The sequence below is a fragment of the Panthera leo genome, chromosome C1, assembly GCF_018350215.1.
Source record: "Panthera leo isolate Ple1 chromosome C1, P.leo_Ple1_pat1.1, whole genome shotgun sequence".
NCBI classification, from domain to species: Eukaryota; Metazoa; Chordata; class Mammalia; order Carnivora; family Felidae; genus Panthera; species Panthera leo.
In genome coordinates this window covers 27,132,756-27,158,461 of record NC_056686.1, presented here as the reverse complement: position 1 = coordinate 27,158,461, position 25,706 = coordinate 27,132,756, and the positions used below count along the sequence as shown (strand labels likewise).

General features: G+C 41.0%; 1 protein-coding gene across 1 annotated transcript in view; it reads left to right on the top strand.

Moving 5' to 3' along the window:
• PSMB2 (proteasome 20S subunit beta 2) overlaps positions 1 to 23,681 on the top strand; it is a 33,291-nt gene extending 9,610 nt beyond the window's left edge. Inside the window, exons 4-6 of the mRNA XM_042952384.1 lie at positions 19,211 to 19,373; positions 20,859 to 20,908; positions 23,447 to 23,681. Of these exons, the coding sequence (XP_042808318.1) occupies positions 19,211 to 19,373; positions 20,859 to 20,908; positions 23,447 to 23,554 (321 nt within the window). The 3' untranslated portion in view covers positions 23,555 to 23,681. The remainder of the gene's footprint in view (positions 1 to 19,210; positions 19,374 to 20,858; positions 20,909 to 23,446) is intronic.
• The last annotated feature ends 2,025 nt before the right edge of the window (positions 23,682 to 25,706 follow it).

Here is a 25,706-nt window from a genome sequence, read left to right as displayed (position 1 = left end):
GTGTGTGTGTGTGTGTGTGTGTGTGTGTGTGTCTGGGGGTGGTATTTGGTTGGGAGGACATTTATTTATTGCAGAGTACATAATGAATTTTAAATTAACTTGTTCTTCAAGATGCAGGCAGGTTTAGCATTGTGGTTAAGCACCATCTCTGGAATTAGACTACTTCAGTTTAAATCTGTGCTCACTGACTTACTACTAGCTGTGTCTTTGGACAGATTCTAAGCTTAATTTCTCTGTTTACAGATAATAGCACCTACTTCACAGAATTATTATAAAGATTAAATGAAGTAATCATGCAAAGCTGTTAGCACAGTGTGTGGCGCGTATGACTAATAAATCACTTGTTTCTATGCTGCTATTGCTGCTTGGTTGAAGAAGCAATTTAATAGGTATAAGTTTCTTATGAGATTCTTTGTTGTGTTTTTTTAGTTGAACTGATTTGCTGCTAAAGAGGAGGATATAAAAAATTATTGATTGATAGGAAAAATAGCAATAAACCAACATTGATCATTTAGTATGTGCAGGGCTTTGGTCTAGATCAACACAGTCCAGTTTGGTAGCCACTAGTCATATATGGCAATTACAATTATAAATAATTAAATAAAATTTAAAATTTAGTTCCTAGGTGAGAGTTTCTTGGACTTTGAATGAGAAATAAACTTTTGTTTCTATAAAAATAATTTGGTTCCTCAGTCATAGTCGCCACTTTTCAAGTGCTCAATAGCCACATGTGGCTAGTGGCTACCATATTGGACATTGCCAACATAGAACATGTGCATCATCATAGGAGGTTTTCTTGGACAGCGCTATTCTAGATATATACGTGACCTTACTTAATGCTTACTATGACACCATGAAGATGAATGTTATCCCCATTTTACTTACAAGGCTATTAAGACTGGTTAATAAAGAGTTTAAAGAGTCTGTTATGTGTCCAGGTATACCAAAGACACATATATAGCCTGTAAAAGGCTGAGGTAAGATTCTAACTCCAAATACCATGCTCTTTCATACTGTCTCCCTTATTAGTTACTGCACTAACATATAAGTATGTTTGTGCATTTGGGGAAGCATAAAATTTCCAGTTCTATTAAATGTGTCAAGATCTCTGTATAGGATTATATAGATAACGTATAAATATGTGCCCATTGTAGGTGTTCAGTAAGTATTTGCTGAATAAATGTCATCCAGTTGATCCACAGATACCACTGAAAATGTTATTATACATTTATATACTGGAAGGGAATTGCATTAAAATATTTTTCATGAGGAGCGCCTGGGTAGTTCAGATGATTAAGTGTCTGACTCTTGATTTCAGCTCAGGTCATGATCTCATACTTTGAGATCAAGCCCCATGTCAGGCTTTGTGCTGACCATGCAAATGCTGCTTAGGATTTTCTCTCCTTCTCTTTCTGCCCTTCCCCCTTCTCTCTCTCTCTCTCTAAAAAATAAATAATAAACTTTAAAAAATATTTTTATTGAATGGATATTACTTCACCATGTAAGAATTAAAGATGAGGTTAGCAGGAAAAGATGGGAAAAAAAACCACACTGATGGGGAGAGGGGAATCTAGAGGACTCATTCTAGCTTTTTATTTAAATACATGTGTACATTTAAGTTGCTCTCCTCCATATACACCAGGGAGCAGGAAAAAGGCTTATTAGGCTTTTTGCTATGGGTTTGACTCCCCACTTTCAAATACTTAAGAGGCTTCTTTGAGCATAGGTTTTGGAATCACAGAGTTCTGATGTGTTCTCTGGTATGTACTAGTTTGTGTAATCTTGACTAAGTCCCTTATGTTTGCTGAGTCTCACTTTCATCTGTTTAGAAGGAAGGAACAATCAAATGTGGCAGATTACAAGAACTGAGACTTCGCCATTAGTTTAATAAAATATATTTTGAATGAGTGAATGATATCTTCTGGAAAATAGTATTTAATAACTGACGTCTTCATTAAGAAAATGCTATTTGGAGGGGTACCTGGGTAGTTCGGTTGGTTAAGCGTCCGACTTCAGCTCAGGTCATGATCTCACGGTGTGTGAGTTCGAGCCCCGCATTGGGCTCTGTGCTGATAGCTCAGAGCCTGGAGTCTGCTTCAGATTCTGTGTTTCCCTCTTTCTCTCTATAACACTCTGTGTGTGTGTGTGTGTGTGTGTGTCTCTCTCTCTCAAAAATAACATAAACATTAAAAAATAAAAGAAAATGCTATTTGGATTTTAATAGGATTATTTTGAAAATTTTGTAATGACTTTTAGGCATAGTTTGCACAATGCTTATTTAAATTCTCCTTATGATTTGATTAATGGGCTATAGAAGGGAGAGTGATAAGTAATGGGGCTATTTCTTGCTTGAAATGGCACATTTGGTGTAGCCTATTTGAATGCCCTAAAATTATTTGTTATTATCCACCCTGATCTCCATTTTACATATAGGGAGGCCTAGGTATGAACCAGCCAAATCTGATATCCTTGGGGAATGTGGAGTTTCATGGCAAGGTTTAGAGTAGAATGCTGCCCTTCATGGTATGTAGTCTTCAGGGCTTTACTACTGCTACTCACTGGCCAAAGTGTTTTCATAGAACCTTTCTGCCAAGTACTTGGTGAGCTTTTGGTAATTTATTTTTTTATAGGACTATACACCTAAAAAATGGAAATAATGAGTTGGGAAAATATCAGCCAGCCTGGTGTAGTGGTTTTCAAACTATTTCATGAAGTTGCCTTAGAAAAGTCACAAAGAAGAGCAGTATAGTGAAATGTTAGCTGTGTTTCATATAGGTCAACGTAACTTTTATCTATTTTATATATTGGGATTCCATGTACAATTTTATTTGAAAACAAACAAACAAAAAGGTTTCACTGTCCCCTTCCCACCAAAGTTTGAAAACCAGTGGTATAACTGAAAGAGCCCTGCCTCAGGAGGTTTAGCACTAGCTCTCTTGTGAGCTAGTTAAAATACCTTTGGAGAAAGAGGGAATTTGGATAATTTTGTATGGTTTCTTCTAGCCCCCAAATAGTGTAATTTAAAGATCTAATGTCAAGACCATAAGCAGACTTGAATTTATTTTTTCAGGGAAAGGTAAAGAGTATGTAGGAAAGAATTTCAGATATTAGTCATTTCTAAAAGTGACCGTGACTTGTCCCAGTACTTGGCCTCAATTTATGTGTGTTTAGTCTGCTTTATAGTAGGCACGTATAGTGTGGTCTTGTCCTAGAAGAATCCTGTTACTTTGAGCCTCTGTCTGACCACTAGAGTTATTGTCATCTTGCCTTTGGTGGCTGGCACAAAGATGTCATGTGTTTATTGGTATCAGTGAGGTCATGTGACCTGGAGAGCAGATGGCCTTGGTGAAACCTTGACTTTACAGGTCTTGTCCTGTAACACAACCAACCATTTGCTGCATATGATTAAAATGTCACTAACAAGGGTAATTTCGCATGCTTTTTGGCGAATGTGGTTAGCAGGATGTGACATGACACAGCACTACCTTCTTCCTCCAAGTGCCATCTCCCTGGAGGCTTTGCCTCCTCTGCTCACCCCCGTCTCACCATGCCTAGGCTTGCCTTCCAGCTCACCTGCTCCAGATGGGCGGCACAGTGGGAGGACACTGGCAAAGGCAGATGTGTTTATTTTCCGGAGACAAAATGTTTTACTGCTGCAGATGGCAGTGCCTTCAAGCAAATGGCAGCCTTTGACACCGCTGCCACACAGCCTGGGCATCTTGACAGACAGAGCTGGCTTACTTTTGGTGAGGGGGAAACTGAAAAAAAAAATCAAGATGTTCATCATGAAACTCATGGAATTTTGGTGCAAGCAGCAGTTCTTTTAGACCTGGAGAACAGTTCTTTCCCACCAGACCTCAGTCAGCTAGGCAGTTAACTGGATTTTCAAGATGAGCTGAGCCAAGAGTTATAGGTCTGTTAGTTATTTTGTTTCCTAGGCTGAGTAGGACATACAGAAAAACTGAAAACATATGGCTACATTTAGATGGATATTCAGTGGTACTGCAAAACACATGTGCATCCCAGCTCACATCTCACAGGAGTCTCTTAGGATTGGGCGTGGCTCATGTCTGCCCCATTTGAGATGCCACTGTTCTATTTTTAGTGGTCATATTGATTATCTAAAGGCCCAGGGACAGATACTTGAAGTTGAGATGCCTTAATTAATATGACATATATTTTGTGCATATAGTGTTTTTCTACCAAGAAGAATAAGAGTTCTGACAGCTGCACTTTGAAGCAGTTTGCTTATAGTCATTAGGGCTTGACTAAAGTCCATGAGGAAGACAAAGACTTGGATGTTGAATCATTAAACTTACTCATCTTCTAAGAAAAAATGGCTTAAGAATATCCTTTTTCGAAAATTACTGGCTTTATCAGGAATCCTTCCCACCCCTCCTACCCCCTTTTTTAATATGTGCTGTTTTTCCCAGCCCTAGTGCTGATAGAGTTAGGAGTTTGCAGGTGTAAAGTCCTCCCCTCTCCCCCCTTCCCATCTCTCTCCAGGGGTTGTATGTGAGAAGGTGTTGCTTTCTCACTCAGAGAGCATATATGTGCTACCCTGTTGGATGCCTGCTGTGAGCAGAGAGAACCCCTGTTCTGGTTGAATGGAATGAGCTTATTGGGTGGCTGGGATTGTGCAACCCCATAATGCCAATTTTTCACTTAGAGCATCTTTCCTACCCACAATGGGGTTGATGGTAACTGGTCTAAATTCATACTGTTTTGAAACTTATGTCCTGAAAATTATGTGGTTTCCTATTAAGGTTTGGTGTAAGCCAGGAGCAGCAAAGTACTGTGTCTGCTTAGTAAAAACGTGCTTTTACTTTGAAAATGTTTACCATTAGAAGTGCGGGTTTACCCTGCCTTTTAGGATTGTTTTAAACCAGTGCCCTGACCTGTGTGAGCATTCCCTCACACTCACAGATACAAATACACATACACCCTGACATCTTGATGCCTCTTTTATTCCCCCCCCCCCCCCCCCCCCCGCAGCCCCTAATGTCTTTATTCTAACTTATTTTTTTAATTTTAATTCCAGTATAGTTAACATACAGTGTTATATTAGTTTCAAGTGTACAATATAGTGATTCAACTTGATGCCTCTTTTTTGCCCTGGCCCACAATCATTCAGGGATATTAATTCAGGGGCTGATCCCAAAAACTCTGTGAGGTTTTCCTGTACTCTCCCCAATAACAGTCATCTAAAATGAAGGAGAGTGGGAAGGAAGTCTTTGAAGGGAGGAGTTGACTGTTCTGTTTCTCGACCTGGGAGCTAGTTACACATGTATTCATTTTATTCATTAAGCTGTATGTGTATATTTTGTGTACCTTTATATGTATATGTTATTTTACCAAAAAAAGCTTAAGGAAATAAGAAGGGTAAAAGGGCAAGAAAGTATAACACATTTTTTTAAAAGTTGAAGAGAGTAAGTTCAGATTTATCATTGCTTTTGAGTGGGGACAGCAGAGTAAATAGGATTAATTAGATTGAAAAGAAGAAAGGAAGGGAGAGGAAATAATCTCTGAATCTTTATAAAGTAACTTGCCAAAACTCTACGCTGCCTTTTTGATGCCTCCTAAAGTGTGCATTCTGTAGCTGAGAAGTTCCATAAGTGCTGATAGTCATTCAGCACATCTGCAGCCTGCATTGTCCTTGGGGCCAGGGAAACGGACGCAAAGCTCGGTGTGTGCCTTTAGATGGAGAACTTGCACTGCAGGGTGACAAGTGCCACAGTCGCCATACAGATAGATAGGTGCTCTGGGAACAGAACCTAACCCGAGCCTGAAAGGACTGGCTGTCATTAAAGGCAAAGGTGAAGCCAAAAGGAAAACCAGAAGCACAAACCAAAAGACAAGTGTGAGAGAATGTGTTAAGTCAGACAGGGGTTTTCTAATGATTTTTAGACTCTGAGCCTCCTACTCCTAATTTTTTACTTGTTTTAACTAGTGGAATACTATATACAAATTAGGGCTCTATTGATTGAAAAGATATATAAATAAATACCTTTATATAGTTTTTACTACATATGTACATATATTATAAAATCTGTAATCTAAATAGTTTGTTAAATATGGCTGAGGTTTTTAGGGGAATGGTAAAAGATTGAAACCAGAGAGTCCCTGTTATGAAGATTTTGATGAAAAAGCTTTATGCTAAAAGCACTGGGGCTCTCTGGAATCTTGTTGGCTAAGAGAGGGTTAGCACAAACAGATGAGATTTGGTTAAACCATTGGCTCCTGTTTGCGGAAAGAAGAGAGAAGCAGGGAGACCAGTGAGGATCTTCCATGTCAGTTGAAGAGAGAAGAGTAACTTATGTTGAACCTAGGCTGTTCTAATAGAAGGGCTCTGAAACACCGTTTTCCCCAGGATTTCCTTAGTGTTCTGTATCTGGTTGCTGTGGACATCCAGAAACATACACAGTCATATATAGTCCTAAATAGTCTTTTCCAGTGGATTGGTTTATTAACTCAGGAAGGTGAATCAGCTATGATGTTCAGCATTCATAGATATTCATGGGCATGCTTAGCATGTCCACCTTAATATTTGCCTAGTAGTATACAAAGCCTGGCTTCTGCACTTAAATTTTTGAGAACTGATTTAAAGGTATATGGAATCTTCAGTTTTCCCTGGGAACTGCCAGCTCATGAAAAACAGTTCAAGTGGCCTTGTTGCAGATGTGGTGGCGTTGGTTTTCCCATTGCACAATCAGCAATTTTATTTTGATGTTATTTGGGAGAAAGCAGTATTTTTGATTAGCAAGTAAAATTAATGTAGAAAACAAATACTGTGTTAACTAGTTGGTATAATAAGGCATCTGTGCCATGCTGCATTTCAACTCATTAAATTTCTAAACTTCTAATTACGATAAGATTACAACTTTAATAGGAGAATGGTTCAAACTTGGGGTTAATAATGGCTTTAGGGAAGTAAAATGTACAGAAATATTGGAATTATTGAAGGGGAACTTTAAAATTTAGTTTTGCTAAAAATTGAAATATGCACAATATTTAACTTTTTTTGCTCCTAGAATTCAGATTCAGTTGACATTTATTGAGCACCTGCTACTTACTAGGCTTTTTTAAAACAATGTTCATTTATTTATTTTGAGAGAGTGTACATGCGCATGGGTAGGGGAAGGGGCAGAGAGAGAGGGAAAGAGAGAATCCTAAGCAGGCTCCGCACTGACAGCATGCAGCCCAACACGTTGCTGGATCTCACAAACCGTGCGATCATGTCCTGAGCCAACATCAAGAGTCACGCTTAACCGACTGAGCTGTCCAGGTGCCCCACTAGGTCTTCTTTCAGGAACTTTAACACAGATGAGCACTTTTCATTCCTAACATCTGTTGGGTGAACAGTACTATCCCCATATTCAGATGGGGCACTTGGAGCTCCAGGGCCAAAGGACTGTCTCGGGTCTTCATTGCTTGGGATCTAAGTTGAGTTTTTTACATCTGCTCTATCATCTTTCCCCTTATTGAGAGCCTTCTTAACTCCTCGTTCTCCCATACCTTCTATTCCACTAGTTATTCCTGTCGTTTCTCCCTTCTAAATATATTTCATGTTGCATACCTCCCTCTCCATTCCTACTGCTTCTGCAGTGTCCTGTGACATGAAAAAGGCTTGGAGCAGCAGAGGAACAGGAGTGGTTTTCACTGGCTCCTCTTTGGTTTACAGGCTAAAGTTTGTATTCTTTAGGAAGCCAGTGACAGTATCATTCCAGTTCCTCTGCTTCCTGCTGAAATGACCTAATTCATTAGGTATACATGTCCCATATTCACCAGTACCCAAATGTTCCACATTCCTCCATGTTTCTTTACCTTCACATATGCTGTTTCCTCAATCTGGAATCCTCCTACTCATCTATCTTGTGAGCTCCTTCCAGACCTAGGCTTCCATCTTCATCACCTGGCATAAAGCTTCTCACACAGTAAATGCTGAGTAACTTTGGAGTTAAAGTAGGGACACCTGGGTGACTCAGTCCGTTAAGTGTCTGACTGTCGATTTTGGCTCAGGCCACGATCTCGCAGTGTATGGGTTTGAGCGCCACATCAGGCTTGGGGCTCACAGTGCAGAGCCTGCTTGGGATTCTCTCTCTGTCCCTCCCTCAAAAATAAATAAATGAAACTTTAAAAATAAATAAATAAAGTCACATGTCAAATGCAAAAGTGAAGTTGGTTGGGGTATCTGCCCATTTCATAACTATCCTATGTGTCTAGTCTAGTTCTTGCAGGATTTGGTTGAAGCCTTTTATAAATTGTGTACATTTATACTTCAGGTATAATCACCGTTGTTATTAGAAAGAGAGATTCATGGGTTTCCTTAAGAAGGACTGTATTGGAGAGGATTAAAACCAGAGTACATATGTCCTATATTGTTTAGGTACTAGGGATAGATATTCTTCTCCAGCCCTATCCATAGAGTCACAATCTTCTAGAGCTAGAAAAGTTACATAGGTTGTGAAGACTATTGGAAGTTGTTGAAATCTTAGAGGTTTTTTCTGAAGTGTTCAATATAGCAAACATTGCAATTCCAATATAGGTACAAAGTCGTCGTTCTTCTTCTTCTTCTTCTTCTTCTTCTTCTTCTTCTTCTTCTTCTTCTTCTTCTTTTTAAAATTTTAATGTTTGTTTTATTTTTGAGAGACAGAGTGGGGGAGGGGCAGAGAGAGAGAAGGAGACAGAATCCAAAGCAGGCTCCAGGCTCTGAGCTGTCAGCACAGAGCCCGACGCAGGGCTCAAACCCATGAACCGAGAGATCATGACCTGAGCCGAAGTCGGACGCTCAATGAACTGGGCCACCCAGGTTCCCCTACCAAGTCCTTCTTTAATTAAAATGGCAAAAGTGACATTGAAATTTTAAAATTATACCATCAAACCATGCAAAGCAGGTAGCTAGTGAATTCTGTTGATTATTGGAAATAAACTTCTGGTTCAGTGTTCAGAGTACCAATATAAGAAAATAATAAACTGATCCATTTTGTTTATTAATGAATTTGCAAAATTGGGCATTGGCAAAGCAGTTATGATATTGGTATGTGTTTGTCAGATAAACAGATACCAATACCATAACTGCTATTTATTGAGTACTTACCGCATGTTTTATATATTTGTAGATGGTTTAGAGGAGTCATATGGTCTGACATTGAATTTGCCCTTTTAAAACTTAAAGTACTATAGGTTATGTAAGATGTGATACATGAAACAGAGAACAACAGATACTGGTATGCAAAATAGTATAATCTGAAATATTTGAGTGTGAAACTGACATTTACATATTGAATTATATTTTCACACTAATTTCCATTTTGTGGAGGCAGCATGGTTTCCTAGAAAAACACACAATGGAATCAGAAGTCTAAATTCTGGTCCTGACACTAATTAGCCATGTGACTTAGGGGCACATCACTGTCCCTTCTTTGAACTTGAGTCCCCACATTTGTGAAAGGGATGTTAGACAAGCTAGTTGAACTTTTCTTCTAAGTCTATAAACTGTACTCTCAGTGCCAAAGATGGGATTTTAGGGAGCTTTGACAATCAACTGGGCTAAAAGAAATAGCATGCACTGTCCCTTCAAAGCCCAGTCTCTGTTTAGTGTATTTAGAAGTCTATTTATTAAAACACTGTCATCACTAAACAGACTCCTTTGTCCCATTGGTGGTTCTGTATCTCCTTCCAGATTAATCCAGGAATGGAAGTATGCTTCACACACTGCTTAAAGTTCCAAGGTACAGCACAACGCAAAAGAAACCCCACCTCCAAAGTACCTCACTCCTATCGACATGGTCCTATTCAATTAGAGGTGGCAAAGGCTGGCCTGGCTCCAAAGGAAGACTGTCAATTCCTCTCTTTTTCTGTGTCCACGCTCGGCAGGATGCTTCCTCACGCCCACCTCTCTCCCCCTTGCTGTGACTTTGGTTTCCGCCAGATGTCACACCGCTGCTTGTCACCGCCCAGACTCTTCGTCGCTGATTTTGTTGTTTCAGTGTATTTATCACAACTGTTCTCTTCAGCTGTAAAATTTATGGAATTTCACACTCTTCGTAATCACTACAGTGTTTCTTTTTCATGAGAGAGAGAATATACAAGGAGTTGTATGCACAAGAGTTGGAGGGAGGGAAATATTCCACCTAACTTGAGGAAAGTTTGCCTGTGTGTACCATGCACACCCCCCACTCCCAAATGCACAAAGTAAAACAGCTCAGTTCTGCAGGGCTCAGGTACTTAGGAAGTCCATTTCAATCTCAGGGAGAAGTGTATAAGAGGTGTGGTTATTGGCTAATTTCCTTGCTTAAATTTTATCCCTTTTGACTATAAAAAAAAAAAGAGGGATGATTTGATTGGCTCTTTGTGGGACATCTTGATCTTATTGTTATCTGGTCAGATCTGTTAATGCGGTCAGATCATAAAAGTGACAGTGGTGGTGGTGATGATGATAATAACTAATCTGTATTACTATTATTAACAGGTATTTGCATTAAGCACTTTACATTTATTTATTTAAACCTTCTATAACCCTGTAATGATGGATGCTGTTATTATCCCTGTTGTATAGATGAAGAAATTTCAAAATGACTGAAAGCTTTCCACTTTATTTTTAAAGTTTATTTATTTATTTTGAGAGAGAGAGTGAGTGAGCATGAACAGGGGAGCAGCAGAGAGAGTGAGAGAGAATCCCAAGCAGGCCCCACGCTGCCAGCACAGAGCCTGACTTGAGGCTCTATCCCACAAACCATGATCATGACCTGGGCCGAAGTCTAGAGTCAGACGCTCAATGGACTGAGCCACCCAGACACTCCTAAAGCTCTCCATTTTTTTTTTTTTTTTCTCCACTTTAAAATAAACTTATAGGGGCGCCTGGGTGGCTCAGTCGGTTGAGTGTCTGACTTCAGCTCAGGTCATGATCTCACAGTCCGTGAATTTGAGCCCCGCATCAGGCTCTGTGCTGACAGCTCAGAGCCTGGAGCCTGCTTTGGATTCTGTGTCTCCCTTTCTCTCTGCTCCTCCCCTGCTCATGCTCTGTGTCTCTCTGTCTCAAAAATAAATAAAAACATTAAAAAAATTTTTTTAAATAAACTTATATCCGGGCATCTGGGTGGCTCAGTCAGTTAAGTGTCTGACTTGGGCTCAGGTCATGATCTCGTGGTTCATGGGTTCAAGCCCTGCATCAGGCTCTGTGCTGACAGTGTGGAGCCTGGAGCCTGCTTAGGATTCTGTGTCTTTCTTGTTCTCTGCCCCTCCCCTGCTCATGTTCTCTCTCTCTCTCTGTCTCTCTCTCAGAAGTAAATAAACATTAAAAAATAAAATAATAAAATAAAATAAGCTTGTATCACGTATTTTTAAGGGAAGAAAAGATACCACATTTGTGTGGTGGTGTTTTTTTTCCCACTTGTACAAAGAGGCAAAATTTTGGTGGTACCTTTTTTTAGTTTAAAAAAATTTTTTTTATTAACATTTATTTATTTTTGAGAGAGAGAGACAGAGTGTGAGCTGGGGAAGGGTAGAGACAGAGGGAGACAGAATCAGAAGCAGGCTCCAGGCTCTGAGCTGTCAGCACAGAGCCAGATGTGGGTCTCGAACCCACGAACCATGAGATCATGACCCAAGCCGAAGTCTGATGCTTAACAGACTGAGCCACCCAGGCGCCCCAGTGGTACCTTTTTTTAGAAGCTAAAATTCATTTTGAGCTCCCAGGATGGTTCACTTAAAATTTTTTCTTTGTCTATCAATTAAATACAACTTTAAAACTAAAGTATTTTGGTGTTTGTACTGTAAACCGTTGATGGTGATCCTCAAGGCTATTATTGTGCAGGGAGTGTCTCATCTAAATGTTTGGATCATTTATTGGTCATCTGGATGTTTAGGTTCAAAATGTATATAATATTCAATCCTATCCTTTGTTGTGAAGGATGCCAGTTCCTTGGGGACCTCATAACTTTGTTTTATTACCTAGATTTGCTATCTAAATAATTAGAATAGTGGAGACAACCAAAGACTAGATTATATCATGCACAGAACAAGGATTACTTTGTAAAGGATAGAGGTTTCCTGGCAAATCTGTCATGATTGATTAGTGTTCCCATTTCCCTGGAATAATTGACAGATTCTCACATGTAATGCTGCTCATAGGATAGAAGGGAACTGATGAAAAAGTAGCTAGAAAGTGAGACTTGGCACTCAAGTGGACATATCTGTAGTGGCAGAAACAGCACGAAAGTACTTAATAAATTATTAAATGGTACTTACTCTTCAAGAGTGGATGTAGGGTTTGTTTTTGTTTTTGTTTTTGTTTTTTCAGGCTTCCAGAAAATCTATATATGTCTATGTCTCCAGGCCTGTGTCAGTCTCAAGATAGGTGAGGGTAGGTTGAATGCGAAGTGGATATGCTTGAAGTGAAGATGCTTATGAATGTCTTTGAGAGTGAATACAATCATTATCACCTTCTGACTTGGGGCTTCTGAAAGAGTCTGGGAAGGGGAGAGGAGGAAACTGTCATTTACCGCATTTCTGTGTGTCAACCAGTGTGCTAGGCACTTTTTATTAACATCCTTCCATGTCCCTTTATGAAGACATATATGAGGAATTGTATTTCAGTGCTAGGAGTAGGTGGGCTTCTCCTGAGTACTTGCAGTGTCTATTTCATAGGCACTGTGAACTTCATAGATGATTGTATGTCTCTAGTAGTAATTTTATTTATTTATTTAAAATTTTTTTTAACGTTTTATTTATTTTTGAGACAGGGAGAGACAGAGCATGAATAGGAGAGGGTCAGAGAGAGGGAGACACAGAATCTGAAACAGGCTCCAGGCTCTGAGCTGTCAGCACAGAGCCTGATGCGGGGCTTGAACTCACGAACCGTGAGATCATGACCTGAGCCGAAGTTGGCTGCTCAACCGACTGAGCCACTCAGGCGCCCCTCTAGTAGTAATTTTAGTATTTATCGAGGCTTTACTGTGTTTTAGGCACTCTGCTTATTGTTCATATGCATTGTCTCTTTGAATCTTCACTGTATCCCTTTTGTGTAGGTATTAGCCCATGTTTTCAATAACACTAAAATTCAGAGAAGTTAAGTGACTAACTTTTCTAAAGCCACACATTGATAAGATAGGTTTTGAACTCAGGTCTAACTGTACAGTTTACCAAAGCTATTTCTTTCTTTTAAGTTTTTATTTAAATTCTGATTAGTTAACATATATGACAAAATTAGTTTCTACAAATTTTTGTACAATATACAAACATATGACAAAATTAATTCTACAAAATTAGTAGAATTTAGTGATTCGTCACTTACATATAACACCCAGTGCTCATCCCAGCAAGTACCCTCCTTAATACCCATCACCCATTTAGCCCATCCCCCACCTACTCCCTCCATGAATCCTCAGTTTGTTCTCTATAGTTAAGAATCTCTTACGGTTTTCTTCCGTCTCTTTTTTTTCCTTCCCCTATGTTCATTTGTTTGTTTCTTAAATTCCACATATGAGTGAAATCATATATTTGTCTTTCTCTGATTTATTTCACTTAGCATAATACATTCTAGCTCCATCCACGTGGTTGCAAACGACAAGATTTCATTCTTTTTGATGGCTGAGTAATATTCCATCGTATGTATGTGTATACACACACACACACCACATCCTCTTTATCCATTCATCAGTTCTTTTTTTTATTTTTTAATTTAATTTTTTTAGGTTTTTTTTTTTAATGTTTATTTTTGAGAGGGAGAGCAAGCAGGGGAGTGGGAGAGAGAAAGAGAATAAGAATCTGAAGCAGGCTTCAGGCTCTGAGCTGTCAGCACAGAGCCTGATGTGGGGCTCAAACCCACAAACTGTGAGATAATGACCTGAGCTGAAGTCAGATGCTTAACCAACTGAGCCACCCAGGCGCCCCATATCCATTCATCAGTTTGGACATTTGGGCTCTTTCCATAGTTTGGCTATTGTTGATAATGCTGCTATAAACATCAGGGTGCATGTACCCCTTTGAATCTGTATATTTTTGTATCCTTTGGGTAAATACCTAGTAGTGCAAATACTGGGTTGTAGCAGTGTTCTGTTTTTTCATTTTTTCTTTTTTCTTTAAATTAATGTTTATTTTTGAAAGAGAGAGAGACAGAGCAAGAGTGGGGAAGGGGCAGAGAGAGAGGGAAACACAGAATCTGAAGCAGGCTCCAGGCTCTGACCTGTCAGCACAGAGCCCAACACGGGGCTCGAACCCATGAATCGTGAGATCATGACCTGAGCCAAAGTCAGACACTTAACCAACTGAACCACCCAGGCGCTCCAAGGGTAGTTCTGTTTTTAACTTTTGAGCAACCTCCATACTGTTTTCCAGAGTGGCTACACCAGTTTGTATTCCCACCAACATCGTAAGAGGGACCCTTTTCTCCACATCCTGGCCAACATCTATTGTTTCCTATGTTAATTTTAGCCATTCTGATAGGAATGAGGTGGTATCTCCTTGTGATTTTGATTTGTATTTCCCTGATGATGAGTGATGTTGAGCATCTTTTCATGTGTCTGTTAGTCATCTGTATGTCGGAGAAGATATTTGCAATGACATATCTGATAAAAGGTTAGTATCCAAAATCTATAAAGAATTTATCAAACTAAACACCCCCCAAAATAATCCAGTTAAGAAATGGGCAGAAGACATGAACAGACATTTTTCCAGACATTTCTTCCTAAAATACTTATTTGTGCTGTTGTTCTCCCCTTTGTTCAATTCTAGATGCATGACCTGTACCCTAAATTTTCCTTTACTTAGCAACCTATGTCTAAAGGGGGTTAGAGGGGTACCTGTGTGCCTCGGTTGAGCGTCTGACTTTGGCTCAGGTCATGATCTCACAGTTCTTGAATTTAAGCCCCACATCAGGCTCACTGCAGTCAGTGTGGAGCCCACCTCAGATCCTCTGTCCCTCTCTCTCTACCCCTCCCCTGCTTGTGCTGTCTCAGAAATAAACACTGAGAAATATACTACAGGGGAATAGAAAGAAGGACCCAGGAGTCTAGTAAAAGGCAACAATATATGTCCATTCAGAGAGATGCTGGCAGTTGATTTAAACTTGAGTGAATTCTTGGAAGTAGGACCTATCGCTTTCTGACATTTGTTTAGTCATTTTCCCCATCTCCTTGTCATACTAGGCATTAGCCACATATAAATTAAAACATATAATGCCTTCTGGTATGATTACTACTCATTCAGCACATATTTATTGAGCATATACTATATGCTTGTGTATCATTGAACAAACCAGACATAATCCTGCCTTCATGGAGCTTATAATTGGCATAAATATTTGAATTGGTAGGCTGTATCTTACACATAAGTATTTTTCTAAGCATACTACCAGCAGTCACACGTGTGTATACTGTCAGAATAACACAAAATTGAGGGGCTTGGAATTTGTCTCATTTCAGGAATACAGTAAGGAATCAAGAATATGAGGGACAATAACAGTCAAGAAACTCATAACTATGGCTTTGTCACTTTGAATTGAACACTGTGATTCTTAGAGGCACAAGAGTGACAATACATAAGACTTAATTTGAAATTTTAAAACACTAGTGTAAGGGGCATCTGGGTGGCTCAGTCGGTTAAGCTTCTGACTCTTGGTTTCGACTTAGGTCATGATCTCACAGTTCGTGGGTTTGAGCTTCGTGTTGGGCTCTGAGCTGACAGTGGAGGGCCTACTTGGGATTCTCTCTCCTTCTCTCTCTCTCTCTCTCTCTCTCTCTCTCTCTCTCCCCCTCTCCCTCCCTCCCTCTCTCCCTCTCTCCCTCCCCTCCCCACCTCCATTTGTTCTCTCTCTCTCTCTCAAAATAAATAAATAAACTTAAAAAAACAAAACAAAACAAAAGACTAGTGTAAGCCAGAGATCTTTGATGGAGTATTATAGGAAGAATTTCAGAAACTGCAAGTTGTTACACAGATGTATTGATTTAATTAGTCTAGCTAACACCATTTATTTATGCTTAAGCATCTCACACTTGCAGAAGTTGGTAATTCGAAGTCACACAATAATTTGTGAGTTATCTTCTCTACCACGTGTTGTAGCTTCTGAATACCAACTTTGATGAGTGTGTGTATCAGATGCTTAAGCATGAATAAATGATATTATATAGACCAATTAAGCAATACCATTTGCTTTTGAAGTTCTGTTGACATAGTTTCATGTAAAATCTTTTGGTGGTGGCTTTTAAAATCACATTGTTTTAAACACAGTGTAATCTCATAGTATAGCAAGATCCTCATTAGAGACAGAACATATCTAGGTTCTGTTGCTTAGACCTCTTTGGGTATCTGAGTGGATCCTTAATTTGCCATTACAACTTGATAAAATTGTTCTGATTAACCATACAGTGGATGTTTTAGCTAGTGAACGAAGAATTGTAGAGTTATCCTCTTAGCAAAAGGGTGAACTTTTTTTTTGTGATAGATAAGAGACTATATTGTGAAATCTCTTAGGGGAGGAAAACCAGTTAGAATTCCCTTGCCATCTCTCTGTTTCTCTCCTCTCTCCCCCATTCTTCTCTCTGCTTCCTCTTTTTTTTTTTTTTTTTTTTTTTTAATATTTTTATTTATTTTTGAGACAGAGAGAGGCAGAGCATGAGCAGGGGAGGGGCAGAGAGAGAAGGAGACACAGAATCTGAAACAGGCTCCAGGCTCTGAGCTGTCAGCACAGAGGCCGATGTGGTGCTCGAACTCACGGACTGTGAGATCATGACCTGAGCTGAAGTCAGACACTTAACCGACTGAGCCACCCAGGCACCCCTCTGCTTCCTCTTTGAGATTCTAATTCTAACCATAAGAACATGAAGGTATTCTGTGTCTGCCTGATTTTACAGTATGGTTTTCACACTTAAAAAAATTTTTACTAGAAAAAATCTATTAGATATATATACATATTTTATCTTTAGCTAATTTAACCAGTTTAGTTTTTGTTGTTTAAAGTGGAATGCTATTGGGGCGCCTGGGTGGCGCAGTCGGTTAAGCGTCCGACTTCAGCCAGGTCACGATCTCACGGTCCGTGAGTTCGAGCCCCGCGTCAGGCTCTGGGCTGATGGCTCAGAGCCTGGAGCCTGTTTCCGATTCTGTGTCTCCCTCTCTCTCTGTCCCTCCCCCATTCATGCTCTGTCTCTCTCTGTCCCAAAAATAAATAAACGTTGAAAAAAAAAAAAAATTTAAAAAAAAAAAAAAAAAGTGGAATGCTATTGAAAGGAGATTGGGGTATAGCTAATATGCTACGAAATGTAGGCAGCATCTTTTCTTCCAGAGTTTGGGATGCCTCACCTCTATTATTTTTTCTCACCATACTCCCCAGAAGCTAGAAAAGGGAAGGATTAGTTGACCCAGTTGACCCAGTTTTACACATAAGGAAACAGAAACTCATAGGGGTTAAGTGTCTTGCCTAAGGTCAGACTTACTAAGAATGTAGTTGCAGAATGTGGCAGAGAGTTCCAGAGCCTGGCAGAGTGTAGCACACTACCCACTGGGAAATGTGACAAGCACGTAATTATTTTCTCAGAAGACTTGACTACTGCTGGTCAGTTCTTACTCCTCTCAGAATATCCACCATCCACCCAAGGCAGAAACTTGTTTGCAGTTTAGGGCTACACTGTAATCTTTAGGAAATGTTACTTAGGACAACTGGCTTAGAATTCTAAGTTAGTATATAATATTTTCATGTGTTCTTCTAACATGAACTTCTTCAAGCTTCCAGGTGTCCATGTTAATCATTGTCCAAAGAATGTAAGGTGTCACTTTTAGGACCACTAGCTGTTATTACTTTATGCTTCATACACTCGCTTTATTACTTTAAAAGGGTGCATAAATGTATTCAGTTTCATTTAATGTGCATTTAATTGAATATGTAAATTTAAGGATGGGCACATAACCTGAGCAAGGCCTGCTCACTACCCACTGAGGCCAATGCAAGGTGGAAAACACATTTTCCGGAGAAAAAGGAAGCCTTGTAAAATGGGAGTCTCACCACTGATGCCTAGGGCCGTACACAGGCTGAATTTAACATGGTAAATGGCCCAGCTAGTGTAGAAAAAAATAATCTTCCATTTGGAGATGAAGATCAAGGCCGACTTACTAAAGGTTCTTTGTAGAAACTTGCATGTTTAGATTTGCCAGTAATACAAAGAAAGAACACCAGTTAATTACTTTTTGTTTGTTTCATTGATAAAAATTACTTTTTAGTTACCTTAGGAGAGCCTTCTTATATGAGAAAAAATGTTAGCGTTTCACCTAAATCTATAGTTCTTCCAGTGTTGCTATGTTTCCACAGTTCTTCTAGAGCATTTATGGACTTCATTATTACTGTCTGCATTAAAGTTTAGTGATTTGAGGGGCACCTGGCTGGCTTAGTCAGTAGAGCATGTAACTCTTTTTTTTTTAATTTTTTTAACATTTATTTTATTTTTGAGAGGCAGACAGAGTGAAAGAGGGAGATGGGCACAGAGAGAGGGAGATACAGAATCCGAAGCAGGCTCCAGGCTCTGAGCTGTCAGCACAGAGCCTGATGCGGGGCTCAAACTCATGAACAGTGAGATCATGAACCGAGCTGAAGTCGGCCGCTTAACCAACTAACTGAACCACCCAGGCGCCCCTAGAGCATGTAACTCTTGAGTTCGAGCCCCATGGTGGGTGTGGAGCCTACTTAAAATTTAAAAAATTTTTAAATGTTTAGTGGTTTGACTTAAATTTTTGAGACCTACTATCCTTCTGCACCCCCAAGTTGTTTCTTTAATACTATGGCATATAGTCTCTACCATCTGAAATTTTGGTCCAGGTGCCCAGATGGAATCTGTTTATTTTGGGAGATGTGGTTGGAGCTGCCGCTTTCTTTAGTCTGTGGCCTGACACTCTCAGAACTGTGTTTTTTGGTTTCAGCAGTTAGAAAAGACGTAAGAGCACCTATGTTTTGCTTTTGTAACAAGTTCTTGTCCACAGGCTTTACGAAGAAAGCAGCTTTTTTGAATACCGATAAGTGCTCCCAATGCCCTTACATTCAAACAAGCTAACTTCCCTTTACAAACTCTTACCACACTCTTAGGCCTTTAGATTTCTCTCAGTTTTTACTTTCATCATGATTTACTTAGCTGCTGTTATTTTCTTATTCATCAGGAATTGGAATGATCCCATTTGTCATGGAAAGAGATGTTGGTGCTACTGCTTTGACCATGTCTTTCTTCTGCAGACCCCGTATCACGTCAACCTCCTCCTGGCTGGCTATGACGAGCATGAGGGTCCAGCGCTTTACTACATGGACTACCTGGCAGCCTTGGCCAAGGCCCCTTTTGCAGCCCATGGCTATGGTGCCTTCCTGACTCTTAGTATCCTGGATCGATACTACACTCCAAGTAAGTTCTAGCACTCTAGGTAGGGAATACAGTCCCGTCCTGAGCTGCCTTCTGGTTTTGTACACTACTCCTGGAGTTGGGTGGTCGGGGCTTGAATAGAGGATGGATCCTAAGAAGCACATCCAGGTACCTTCTGGAAGCTGCTCTCCCCTCCAGGTCAGTAGGGTTCTTGAAAAGCTAATAAAAGTCCTTCTTTTACCAGACAGAAGGAGATACTGCATATGTCCAGAGCTGGGTTTTGTTTTGTTTAAAAGGGTGCTACAGTAGTGACTAAAATTAATTTTTCAGTTACAAAAGTTCAGTTTTTTAATTCATTTTGCCCAGCCTAAATGCTTATTAGCATCTCAGCTATAAAGAATGAGCAAATAAGCAAAGTGGTTTGCATGTTTGAGTTTGTGAGGATGAACAGGTCCCCAGAATGACAATGGAAGATTTCTTTGCTTAAACATCAAAGCTTTTAAGGCCACAAGTCTTGGCCCTTCGCTTGGTTCTTTATCAGCTGCTGGCTGCCCCTCCTGTGAGAAAGAGCTGGCTCTCTACTTGTCAGTAAACTGTTAGCTTGGCAAAGCTTCTAGCACAGGGATGCTTTTGTGCTACATTCTATCTTCTGACTCCAATCCCAAACTTGACTTTAGCCACTGTGAGCAATAGGCACTTGGGATTCTTCACTTTTCTAGGCTATAGATGCAGCCCAGATAGCCATTCCTCTCCTTAAATTCCATTCTTCCCTATCAGTACGGTAAAAATCTGGCTTCTTTACTCTTTTTTTTGGTGCTGCCCTCTCACTCAACCTTAGCCATGCCAGAGCTCCAGGCCACATCCTGAAAAGCATTAGTCTGGCCTCCTAATGACTGTTTCTTGATTTGGCATCTGTCAGTAATACAGCTGACTTCCCCACCAAAATCACCACTAACCACCCTTGAAGCCTAACTGCATAATATGTCATCCCAGTTTGCCATGCCTGTGGACAGTTCCTTTGGCTCCTGTTTTATGAGAGTCTCAGCCCTATCCCATGAATTCTCTTTCCATTGTTAAACTGAGACCCAGCTGGGAAAGTGAGGCTAAAACTCTGGCCTGTCCTCCCTTGCCCTGATTTGCAGCTGGCTAGGGCAGATGGAACCGATTTAAGCCCTAGTCTAAAAGGGTGGGGTGGGTAGGGGTGAGGGGGATGGGCGATAAAAAAGAGGCAAGCCGCTGGACTTCTCTAGAGGCAGGCCCTGGCCATGGGAGGCAGAATTCCGTCATGCTTACCCTTCTCTGTAGCAAATCAATTTGCAATGGCTTGTGGCTGCTGGAGCACTGGGTCTGGGGCATCCTCCACTGCATATGGAATAAGTTTGTTGCAAGCTAGAAGGCTAGGTATTTTTTTGCCTTTTCCGTTTGTGTGGCATGCTGACCTGAAGAAATTTGAAACTTAAAAGTTGTGGCAGAGAGTTGGACTTGATGGCAACTCCTTGAATACGTGGCCTCTGTGTTCTCTTTCAGCTATCTCTCGTGAGAGGGCAGTGGAGCTTCTTAGGAAATGTCTAGAGGAGGTGAGTAGTTCCCACAGGAACCTGAAAGGAATGTTTATCTCTGTTTGCCAATATTGTTCATTCCTTGGTTGCAGTTTTTCCCTGATCTTTGCCAGAAGGTGTAATAAATACACACTAACCAGATGTGAAGTTGCTACCAGGGATAGAGTTTGGTGGGTAACAAACTCTCATGGGTTACCTCCCATCAATGTCAATTTTACAATTTAGTTATCTTTTTTTGGCTCATCCAACCTAGTGATTCTCAGAATTTGGCATGTATAAGAATCATCTTGGGAACTGTTTTTTTGATTGATTGTTTTGTTTTTATTTTTGTTTTTAAGCAGATTCGTGACTACCCTACTCCCATTCCCACCACTGATTCTGATTCAGTTGTCCTGGTGTAGAGTCTGAGTATTTGATTAGCAGTCCCAGGTGATTTTGCTGCAGGCGGTAACTGGGTCATATTTTAAGAACTACTACCTTAGGGACGCTTCAGTTGGTTAAGTGTCCGACTTCAGTCAGATCATGATCTCACGGTTCGTGGGTTCGAGCTCTGTGTTGGGCTCTGTTCTGACAGCTCAGAGCCTGGAGCCTGCTTTGGATTCTGTGTGTGTCTCTCTCTCTGCCCCTCCCCTGCTCCTGCTGTGTCTGTTTCTCTCTCTCTCAAAGATAAATAATAAAAATTTAAAAAAATAAAAGAAAAGAGCTATCTTAGACTTAATATCTGCTGTATTTGTGTCACCTGGGGTTGCCATACCCCAGGTGTCTGCTTTCTTTTAAAAAAATTTTTTATTTTTAATGTTTATTTTTGAGACAGTGCCAAGTGGGGGAGGGGCAGAGAGAGAGGGAGACACAGAATCTGAAACAGGCTCCAGGCTCTGAGCTGTCAGTACAGAACCCGATGTGGGGCTCTAACCCACAAACCGTGAGATCATGACCTGAGCCGAAGTCAGACACTTAAGCAACTGAGCCACCCAGGCGCCTTGTGTCTGCTCTCTTAACAGTCCATTAGTCCTGGAGAGAAAGCCTTCCCTGAGAATTCAGGAGGCCGTAGAAAGCAACTGGGAAGCTTTAAGCAGAAGAAGAGAGTAGCTTTTAGTTTATGAGGCCAGGAACGTGGACCCCACCCATTAATACTGCTGCTAAGAGTCTAAGGCTTCGGGTTATGTATGGAGGATGAGGAGGAAGAGAAAGCAGCTCCCTTAGGCTTTTAAATTCTTTTACTGTTCTTGTGGCCTAAGGATGAACTTGAATTTGTGGTCTAGGAGAGAGCAGGTGGGTGAGAGCAGGTGGGAGCACTGAGCATAATGTCAATTTGCCTCTTATACAACCCTGTCTTCTTCAGTCCACAGTGTCCCCATTCTTCCTCATGTTTGCAAATCCCCTTTACAAAGCAGAAACTGAGGACAAACTCATGTACTTTGCTTAGCCATCCAGCTAAGAGACCATATTAGTCCAGCAGTCCTAAGTGTTACAGGGGGTGTCAGGGAGAAGCCACTGGCATATCAAGGGCTTTGAGACTTTATTCACTATGGACCCTAAACATGATCATTTTAGAAACCCATATTTCTTGTCACCTTTTCTTGATTTTAGAGCTTGTTTTTGGATGTAGGAGTCATCAGCCAGAGGAGACTCTGGAAATGGAGTGGGTTTTTGATGCCCAGTCCTCAGCTGTAAAGATGGGAAATATCACAGGAGGGAGGGCTTGGGCCTGGGGAGGTGGACATTTCTGGGATATGCTTCTGAGGGAGCAAGTAGAGAGCTTTGTGCCTTCCCTCTGGAGACTAAGTGAGGTGTCCAGGAAGGGTGGCCACAGAAGCCAAGATTTCCTCCAGCCGTCTTCCTCTATAATCACCAGCCAGGTTAGTGGGGCTGTCTGCTTCCATGCACAATAGAGCACTGCTTGTTTGGAACAGCCTCTCAAGCAGAGAGTCTTAATGAGAGTGCGGAGGTGTTATTTTAATCACAGGTCAGCTTGGACTGCAGGAGTTGGAAGTAGGGGTTGTTCCAAGAGCAGTTCTTCCAACACCCTTCCACCATTCCTGTGGCTACACACACACACACACACACACACACACACACACAGATGGAGTCACACAGTCAGTCCTTGTAATGTCGGTGGGTGGGGCTATGGTGACTGGAGTAAATTCTTGGGACGTAGGAATACATTGCTTTGGTCCAAAGTTTATTCCTAGAGCAATCACTCTTTGTAGGCTGATTACCTTGAGACATTTTTAGAAAGAAGTCTGTGTTTACCAGACTGATTGGTAGCAGACTGTGGGGAATAGAGCTTTGGATTTTCTTACTCTTTCATCAGCTGACTGACCAGAGACAAGCTCCCAGCTGCATCTCCCAGTCCTCCCTCACCACCTTCCAGCCTCCAGCTGCAGTTTGGGGTTTTTTCAGTGTCTGAGTACTGACTGCCCCAGTACAATATAAGCTCCACAAAAGCAAGGATTTTTTATCTGCTTGTATGCCCAGTGCCCTCGAAGAGAGCCTGGCCCATAGTTAGTGCTCAGTAAATACTTTTTGACTGATTTTCTTCATCTCTGTCTGCAGCTCCAGAAACGCTTCATCCTGAATCTGCCAACCTTCAGTGTTCGAATCATTGACAAAAATGGCATCCATGACCTGGACAACATTTCCTTCCCTAAACAGGGCTCCTAACCTCATGCCTTCTCTCCAGTTTGCCAGGGAACTTTTTTTGATGGGCTCCTTCGTCTTTTTCTACTCTTTTGACGTGCATCCTTGATAGATGGTTAATTCAGAATAAAGCTGAATCTGGATACATTGAGCTCTCTGTTTTGAGTCTCCATTTACCTATCATCACTTCAGGACAGAAATGGAGAAAGGATGATCTGCATTGGACTTTTTGCCGGGACTGTCTTTCCTTCTGCCCCTTTCCCTTCATTAATGCTCTAATTGTCCTTTTAGCTGATAGCCCTGCATTCTGTTTCACTGCCTAGCTTCCTTCCCGTCTAGCTCTTTCATATATCTTGCTTGCTAATGTCTCATTTCCCTAAAGCAGTGGTTCTTTTTACCCCTAAGCTTAACGTTTTAAAAATTAGTTTGAGGGGCGGCTGGGTGGCTCAGTCAGTTGAGCATCCAACTTCGGCTCAGGTCATGATCTCACTGTTCGTGGCTTCGAGCCCCGCATTGGGCTATGTGCTGACTGCTCAGAGCCTGGAGCCTGTTTCAGATTCTATGTCTTCCCCGCTCACACTCTGTCTCTCTCTCTCTCAAAAATAAATAAACATTAAAAAATAAAAATTAGTTTGAATACATAATACGTACACTTAGTAAAAAATGCAAGTGATACAAAGACACACAGTAAAAAATGTTTCTGCTGTCCCTATAATTTGATTACCTGCTTCCCTTCCCAGAGGAAACTTCAGCTACTAATTTCTTACCTACCCTTTAAGATAGAAGTTGTTCCTGTATAAAGCACAAACACACACGTATGCATGCGCACGCATACACACATAACCCCTCTTAAAAGTATTTGTAGGGGCGCCTGGGTGGCGCAGTCGGTTAAGCGTCCGACTTCAGCCAGGTCACGATCTCGCGTTCCGTGAGTTCGAGCCCCGCGTCAGGCTCTGGGCTGATGGCTCGGAGCCTGGAGCCTGTTTCCGATTCTGTGTCTCCCTCTCTCTCTGCCCCTCCCCCGTTCATGCTCTGTCTCTCTCTGTCCCAAAAATAAATAAAAAACGTTGAAAAAAAAAAAAAGTATTTGTAAATGGTCTGCATACTGCTCCTTAATTAATTTTTTTTTTTAACGTTTATTTTTGAGACAGAGAGAGACAGAGCATAAATGGGGGAGGGACAGAGAGAGAGGGAGACACAGAATCTGAAGCAGGCTCCAGGCTCTGAGCCATCAGCCCAGAGCCCGACGGGGGGCTCGAACTCACGGACCGTGAGATCGTGACCTGAGCTGAAGTCAGACGCCTAACCGACTGAGCCACCCAGGCACCCCACTGCTTTTTAATTTAACATATACTAGATTGTTCTATATCAGTATACATATACCTATTTTATTCTTGTTGACAGTTGGGCAATGTTCTATTAAATTGATGTGCTGTAGTTAATTAACCAAATACCTGTATTACTTCCTAATCTAGCTTTTTGGGAATGAATAATGTAAATGTTTTTTGATTAGTGCCACTAAAATGATGGTTCTTAACTGGATGTATGTATCAGAATCATCCCGGGGAGTTTTCTTCTTTATACATGATTAGGCTGCAGTCACTCCCAGATTCTAACTAAGCAGGTTTGGGTCCTAGACATAGGAATATTTTTTAAAGCTTCCTAAGTAATTTGTGTCTTCAGCCATGATAGAGAATGGTTGGATGGAAGTTTCTTTAGAGCGTGGTCCTCAAGCTTAAGCATGAATCTCATTTCCCTGGAGGGCTTATTGATACACAGCTTGCTGGGTCCTACCCCTGTAGCTTCTACATGTTTGGGGTATGGCCTGAGATTCTGCATTCTAACATTTCCAATTGATGCTGCTGCTGCTGCTGCTGGTCTAGTTAACACACTTAGTCTTGTCTTTTTTTTTTAATGTCTCATTTTACTTTTGAGAGAGAGAGAGAGAGACAGAGTGCGAGGGGGGGAGGGGCAGAGAGAGATGGAGACACAGAATCCAAAGCAGTCTCCAGGCTCTGAGCTGTCAGCACAGAACCTGACACAGGGCTCGAACTCACAAACCGGGAGATCATGACCTGAGCCGGTGGGATGCTTAACCAACTGAGCCACCCAGGTACCCCTAAACCCCACTTGGTCTTAAACTAAGATGAGCCCTACTTTATCCAGTTCTGTGCTA